Source organism: Camelina sativa, chromosome 12 (genome assembly GCF_000633955.1).
Source record: "Camelina sativa cultivar DH55 chromosome 12, Cs, whole genome shotgun sequence".
Taxonomy (NCBI): domain Eukaryota; kingdom Viridiplantae; phylum Streptophyta; class Magnoliopsida; order Brassicales; family Brassicaceae; genus Camelina; species Camelina sativa.
In genome coordinates, this window is record NC_025696.1 from 30197808 (window position 1) to 30205699 (window position 7892).

The 7892-nt window shown below is 33.9% G+C and overlaps 2 protein-coding genes across 5 annotated transcripts in view; one reads left to right on the top strand and one right to left on the bottom strand.

Annotated features, from left to right (window-relative positions):
- LOC104734015 (transcriptional activator Myb-like) lies at positions 1911-2827 on the bottom strand. Its single transcript, XM_010453527.1, has 3 exons — positions 2680-2827; positions 2337-2540; positions 1911-2182 (listed from the first exon to the last, which is right to left on the bottom strand). Exons 1-3 carry the CDS (start codon positions 2825-2827, stop codon positions 1911-1913), a joined length of 624 nt encoding a protein of 207 aa, XP_010451829.1.
- Positions 6722-7892, top strand: part of LOC104732917 — a 3822-nt gene continuing 2651 nt past the window's right edge. For 3 of the 4 annotated variants that reach the window (XM_010452519.2, XM_010452520.1, XM_010452521.1), the window contains exons 1-3: positions 6723-7065; positions 7167-7538; positions 7627-7833. In XM_010452519.2, the coding sequence (XP_010450821.1) occupies positions 6858-7065; positions 7167-7538; positions 7627-7833 (787 nt within the window). In that variant the 5' untranslated portion in view covers positions 6723-6857. Of the gene's footprint in view, positions 7066-7166; positions 7539-7626; positions 7834-7892 lie in introns of all 4 variants that reach the window. The other variant, XR_759005.2, reaches the window with a different exon arrangement.

The following is a 7892-nucleotide window of genomic DNA, read 5'->3' on the forward strand; positions in this document are numbered from 1 at the left end:
AGAAATTCTTGGTCCTGAAATGCCTTACCTCAGTGCTATAGGAGCATTAATGTTCTTGGCTAGCCACACTAGACCTGACATATGCTTCGCAGTAAACCTTCTGGCAAGATACAGTTCTTGTCCGACCATAAGGCACTGGAATGGTATAAAACATGTTCTGCGTTACCTACAAGGAACGACAGACTTTGGTTTATTTTACACTAACCATAACAAAGAAGGTTTAGTTGGTTTTGCTGATGCAGGTTATCTGTCCGACCCACACAATGGTAAATCACAAACAGGTTATGTGTTTACACACGGTGGTACAGCGATCTCTTGGCGTTCTATGAAGCAGACTCTAGTAGCCACATCCTCAAATCACGCGGAGATCCTAGCCATGCATGAAGCCAGCCGTGAGTGTGTTTGGTTGCGGTCAATGACTCAGCACATTCGGACAGACAGTGGCATGGACATAGACAAATCAGCAACGGTCATCTATGAAGACAATACAGCCTGCATCGCACAACTCAAAGAAGGTTACATCAAGGGAGATCGGACAAAGCACATCCTGCCGAAGTTCTTCTACACACATGAACTACAAAAGGCCGGAGAAGTTCAAGTGGTGCAAGTTCAGTCATGTGACAACTCAGCCGATCTCTTCACCAAGGCATTACCGACAACAACATTCAGGAAGCTCACGCACCAGATTGGAATGCGGAGGCTTAAGGACTTGGAGTGATGCTTGGAACAGGGGGAGCAATGTGTGCTGTACTCTTTTTCCTTCACTAAGGTTTTGTCCCAATGGGTTTTCCTGGTAAGGTTTTGATGCGGCAGCATCCCCTAAGCACATTGCATCGATCCCTTCCTTGCATAGGCACGGTTGTATCATCCAAGGGGGAGTGTTGTAAAACACTTGGTGGACTCTATCCAACCGGCCCATTATCAGTCCGTCCGTGCGCAGCCTCTTGACCATACTTGGTCGAGAGCCTTCGGCCCGTTAGTCGAAGCCCATCGGCGATAGCATTAGTATGTCGGTTTTACCTTGGGACTTGTAACACTATATATACATGTTGTAACCTCAATTCCTATCAATAATAACCTAAGAGATTTACTCCCTAAACTCCCTAATTTACAACAAGTTCCTCTATATATAGAGGTGAACTATTTTATTTACAAAGTAGTCCTCTTAATCTTTTAAAAAAAATTTTATTTACCAAAATAAATAAAATAAGTATTTTTAAGAACTAATAATATAAACTTAAGTATAAATATTTATTCTAAAATATTGAGACTACCATTTGCAAAAGATAATTTTATAAAAGTGTTACAAAATTTAAAGTAAAATGGGTTAGTTTGTAATTTTTATAAATAAAAGGTGTTAATTATAGAATAAAAATAATATATATTTAGAATATTCTTTTATAGAGGAATAAATAGGGAAAACCATTGGAGTAAAACTCATCTCTATTATAGAGGAAAAAATAGGAAAAACCATTGGTGATGATCTTACGATGCAACTTTATCAATCAAATTTCCAGTCTTATATCACTGACTTTTAGCTTATTAATTACTTAAAACAAATGAAATAATATATAAATGAAGAGTAAAATAGAAAATTAAATTGTTTTCTAAATATGTGTGAAATCACCTAGAATGATAAGTAATATAAAACGGAGGGAGTAAGAGAAACAAAGGTTATAGAAAAAAAGGTAAAGTACTTCTAAATTTTGAAATGCGGAACAATAATCAAAGTGGCTGCAGTTATCACGCGATCTAACTAATTGAATGGAAAATCTTGTAGATTTAACTAAGCTCAAAATTTGAAACCAATTGCAGTAAGTTTGAAAATAATTGTAATTAAAATCACATAAACTTTCTTTATATATATATGAAAAGCATAATATTTTAAGTTGAGAATACTTTATTTTCTTTTAAGAATCGCCTACCCCAAGAAAATCTATAAACTTCGGGGGTATCTTAACCTTTGTATCTTCTGCTTTTGATGGTAATGATGATGATGATGATGGTTGAGAGATGGAGACATGCGGTGGTGCGGACATTGCCAAGGGAACTGCATGTACGATAGACAGGTGATGATGAAGAGCTGAACATTGCATTGCATCTGTGATCAGGTCAGTGGTTTCCTCTTGTGGCATCTTCCTGCTAGAGTTATTGATCTCTCTACTCTCATCACTTGCACTATCTGTAAACCACACAATCAAAAACATGAAAAAAGACTCTGAATTAAATGGGTTGTAGTGTTCAAAACTTTATAACAAAATCTACATGATGAGATTAATGTAAGGTTTAATTTGTTTATATAAAGACGGTATCGTATAAATATATGTTTATCTCACCTTCTGTCTTTCTTTTCATGATTCTGGTCCAATTGTTTATCACTGCTTCGTCAGATCTTCCAGGGAGAAGCTTAGCGATCAAAGACCATTTGCTACCCAATTTTTCGTAAGCTTCAAGTAGTATTGCTTCTTCTTTATCAGTGAAACTTGCCTTGTTGATCATTGGATCAAGATGGCGAGACCACCTTGCTCTACAAGTCTTACCTTCAACAAACAATAAACGAAGAAATGTGATAAACAAAACCACAAGATATATAGATATTTTTTTATGTATATATATATATATGTATATATATTTCAAAACATACTGATGAGAAACAAAATTAAAAGCACATTTTATTACCTGTTCGTCCTTGTATTTTTTCTGCAATCTGATTCCAGTTTCGAGGACCATGCTCAGCCACAAGCTCTCTGAGTTTCAAATCCTCTGAAGGCTTCCATTGTTCTCTAGACGAGCTAACTTTCTCCTTGTTCTTCTCCTCGTGATTCATCCTTTCCAATGATGCAATATTGTTTTCTCCAACCTCATTGGATGGTCTCTACAAATGGACGTCACCGGCGTATATTGATTAACATATGTGTATCAAAAACTCAGTTCCTTACATTCAAAAACCATATATACGTACGTACATTTATATATTATGTGAATGTGATTTTTAAAACCGGAAATCCGAAGAGAGCGTGCAAAGAGAATAATAATTAAAACACACACATCTTTTTTTTCTTGTTTTGCGAAGAAGTAATAAGAACCATTTCAATAATCTGAGATTTTTTTTTTTCTTTAAATTATAAATTTGTTGCTTGGATCTCATCGATCTAGGTATTCCTAAACATATCTATCGGTACAAACGAAATATTGCTCCATTTTTTTCAAAGATTAATTAATATTCTGCTAATAGTCAATGATGAAGACAAAGAATGATGAATCTATATGTGATAACAAAAAGAGTGATTGAACTAGCTTGTTAGAAAGATATGATATGTTTATACCTCAAGAGCTGATAAAGTAGATTGCATTGTTGTGAAACTTAGAATCCGGATTGATTAAGCTAAACAGAAAATGCGGCGCCGCCAATACTATGAAATGACTGATGAGACACTACTAAGTTTTATTTTTTGACAACATTACAAATTATACATCTTTCTTTGAGAGGGATCGGGTTCGAACCCGAATTTGGTGAGAAGGCTGTAGAAGTGAGTACTAGTGGCTTACTTAATTCTTCTCAAGACACTACTAAGATATATAGTATATTGTGGTTTTAAGTATTTACCATATGAATGAAATGTTTTAATTTGACCAACCATACAATAATGGTGATAAATGATTTCAACAATTTTGACTTATTAAAGGTGTTTATTTTAAGTCTCTACCCTAATATGTTATTTTTGACTGTTTTTTTTTGGTAGTTTTTTAAAAAAGAGTTGTCGGATGATATATTTGTTTGACTGTGTTATTCCACTTAATTGCAGTAATACAAACTTACTTTTGATAAACAAATACAATTTTTAATTGTAATTAATTAATATTAGATAAATTATGGTTTCTAAGCTGTGTAAAAGAATGGTTATACTCCTGTCGTGTAGTATGCATTTAAACAAAATTAAAAATATTAATAGCTGAAAAATACACACACACACACATATATATATATAGATATATAAATATTAATATATGACAAAACACAACTGCATTCGTAAATTCTTTCCTCCATATTAGACTTTTTTTTTTTTTTTACAACGGAAAATTAGTTCATATAAACCAATTGGGTGAGAGAAACTATTTACATACAAAATATTCTGCAGAGAAGAATATGTTTGGCGTGCTAAAGAATCCATAATTACATTTACATATCTAGAAATAAGAGATAAAGAGAAAGAAGTAAACTTCTTCCTGTCAATTTTGAAATCGTCGAGGTACGTTAAGAATGTTAGCCAGTCAAAAGGAGAAGCCACTATTTTCACCAGGTCTTGAGCATTCTGTAAAGAAAGCAACATCCCGATATTCATGTATGATCATGCACCGCATAACCCAGATGAAAGCTTCTACTTCAACATGTAAGGGAGAGAGACTACGCCGGAAAATAGTGGCTCCCATAGTCGGCGAAAAATCCTGAAACAACGTACAAAACCATTCGGCACTACAAACTTATCATCCGTTTTTCAAGATTCATCTACAAAGCACCGATAACTGGAATAAAAAGTGGGAAGGGGAGTTGCGGCCACCCTCAGTCGAGGGTTAGAGTCTAACGGGGGTGAGGGGAAATCCTTATCATCACGCTCCACCTGAGTCTGATGCCATGTCGTCGCCTCACCTTCTGCTACTTGAATAACCTCCTCAGGACGCTCATCCTTATTCTCAAAAACTCATGCATTCTTCGCTTTCCAGATATACCACATATCCAAGGGAATGCCGTATGCCGATAGCCAGTCAAATTGTTTTGGAAACTTAACCCATCAGAGGAGTTCGTCAAATTGGAGTCTATTTAATACCAATTTTGGTATAGGAGATATTAATTTTTCTAAACCGAAGGATCCTTGACTTGCCTAATTTGGAACCTTGCAGATGTTGGAGACTCCAAACGTATCATTGGCTCCCAGGATACTTTATGCTAATTCTAGAAGCTCCCTACAACACTCTAAGGTGCACCAAGACACATGGGATCAGTCGGATCCTCCCACACTTTCACTTTCCATATCCGAAACCGAGCCTTGTTTGGAGCTTAAGAAGATTGTTCAGCAACGGCTCTTTGCCTCTTTCCCTATCAAAGCTGCTGCGTCTTAAATATACTCCTCACGTCCCAGAGTGTTTCCAAGAAGTCACACCTACCTTCCCAAGCTCTCAAGATTCGAGCAACAAGACATTCCTTATTTGGTGGATACACCACAGTCTCGTCTCCAACGGCCATATGCATTAAGTTTGATTCATTTGTTTCGTTCTTTAAACTTTTAGAACGTTAGAGTAGTCTTATTTTCGAGTCTATATAAGCTCAGTTCGTTCCTCTTTGTAAACACACCCTTGCTCATCTTTAAAGTAAGAAGAAACTTTTCTTTTGTCAAAGTTTGAGTCTTTGTCATTTATTCATTAGTCTTAAGAGAATGAGTTTCTTAGGCCTATTTGAATCTGCGGATTAAGTTTGTTGATAAGTTTAACATCCGTATTTCGTTCATTGATGATTCGATTAACCCACTGATTGAGCGAGTCAATCACACTACCTGCACATCGTTTCCATTCTTCCGTGGGATTAAGCTTGGAATCTCATGATCACTTACTGATCATAAGTTGGATAGGTTCAATTTTATATCATTATATTTTTCAGTTTTAGTAATTTATTTTCAAAATTTTAGTTATTCATTCCTCATTACTTTATATCAATACACTCGTTGCCTTTCGACATTTACTTTCTTTTCACCTTCTATTCGCTCACATATAACACATATTAGACTGTAAATTAATTTTCAATACATATTATAACTATTTTCTATACTCAAATACTCAAATTTGGATTAAAAGCAATGAAATAACAACTTTGTTTTCCTTATTGATCATATTATAAATTAATATTTCACTTTCACTTTTTTTTTTTCTTGGTTAAATTTTATAAATACAATTACCTAATTTTATTTTATTCTACCATAAATTTAAAATTTACTTCCATTCTTTCTCATTAACATATTTAAAATTTTAAACTATGATCAGTTTAAAATAAAAGTTAACTTATATTCTAAAAAATTAAGATATTCTTTAACTAACTCAATCTAAAATTTTTAATATAAAAAAATATTCATAAACTAACTCGATCTAATATTTATAATATATATAAAAATACAAAAAATTAAGATGTTACGAATGAAGAAATAGTTTGTCCCACGGTTTACAGCGAGTTAAATTATCAATTTATTATTTTTTTAACATTATCAATAATAGAGTAATAGACATATCTTATTAAGTTGATTAAATTAATATTTTGTAAAAAAACAAATTGTTCCGTGATATGCAGTCAGTTAAATCATAGTTGGAATTGATAATACAATCTTAAATACTAAAGAAAGCATCAAATAAAACTTAAAATTTTTTTTAAAAATTAGTTACAAATAACTTGTCCCATGGTGTAATGCTGATTAAAATATAATTGGAATATATTTTTTGTTAAGAGATAGTAAGTATGAAAACAACTATATGTAATATTTTGGATATTAAATAACACGTTTTTCATTAATATATGTATTATTTTTCTAACTAAAAAATTTAAGGTATTAAACGTTTGTAAAAATAGACATAATATTTTTCTTTGAAAAAAATAAGTTAATATTTAGTTTTCCTTAAAAGGCCAAATAGAATTAAAGCCCAATTGAATTAAAAACTAACCGACTCTCCTCCGAACCTATAACTAAAGGCGCCACCCTTTCAACCAAATCTCTCTTCTCAAGTCTCTCTCTAATTATCTTAATCTCCGCCGTCGAAACCATGGCCGAAAGAGACACCGACCCCAGTAAGATGTTTATGATTCTTGCACAGAGTCGATGACATGCGTCTTTTGGGACGTTGAGGATTTCCCGTTTCCTGTTGGTCTGCGTACTGATTTGGTTTATCAAAAATTGAAATCTTCTCTTGAGAAGGATGGTTATGTTCTTGGTGAGTTGTCAATCATGGCTTATGCTGATAAGGAAAAGTTCCCCTATGATCTTGATGTTTATCGGAACGCTGGTATCACCATCCATCTCGTCCAAGGTAAATTGAAATTTTTTTGTTTTTTTTTGTTTTTTTTGTTTTGTTGACTCTTATGATATGTGTCTCTAATAATAATCTATCTATATATATTTATTTCCCAGGGGATAAATGTGCCAGAGTTAGAAGTATGTTATTAGACATTTTATCGTGGGCACTAAAACAATCTCCTAATTGTGAGCTTAATTCTGAAGCATTAGATTTGATGTTAATCTCAGAAAACATCAAAGAGAAAACGTATTTCCTTCAAAGCCTTCAGAATTTGAAAAAATTGTCGTGCTACAATGTTCTTCTGTTAGCACTGCCTCCTCATCTCTCTTCTTCATATGAGCTACCTACGCTAAGCTTCGACTGGCTTAGCGCTAGCGCAAGCCTATTAGATGGAGGAAAGCCCAAGACCTTACCTGAAGGTCTTGACCATAGGCGAAAGAGTAGAGAGGAGACTGTTGCTTTTTCTGATGGAGACTCTGACGCAAGTAAGACCCCTCTATCTCTATATATGTACTTAGTTCTTCTAAGTAGTTCGGTTTGGTTTTTTATGTATCATTTATGTTTGTTTTGCAGAGTCTATGACATGCGTCTTCTGGGACTGTTTCGATGATGATGACTTCTTGTCAGGTTATAACAGTTGTGGATCTTATAATTATATATATCATCGTCTGAGATGTTTACTTCAGGCTGATGTTGGTGAGTTGTCAATCATGGCTTATGTTGATAAGAATTCCCCCCGTCTTCGTTTGCCTCCGAATTCTCCAATCAAAATCGTCCGAGGTTAATTCCTTCCCCTATCTATGTTTGTTTTTTTTTTTTTTTTTTTTTTTTTTTTTTTT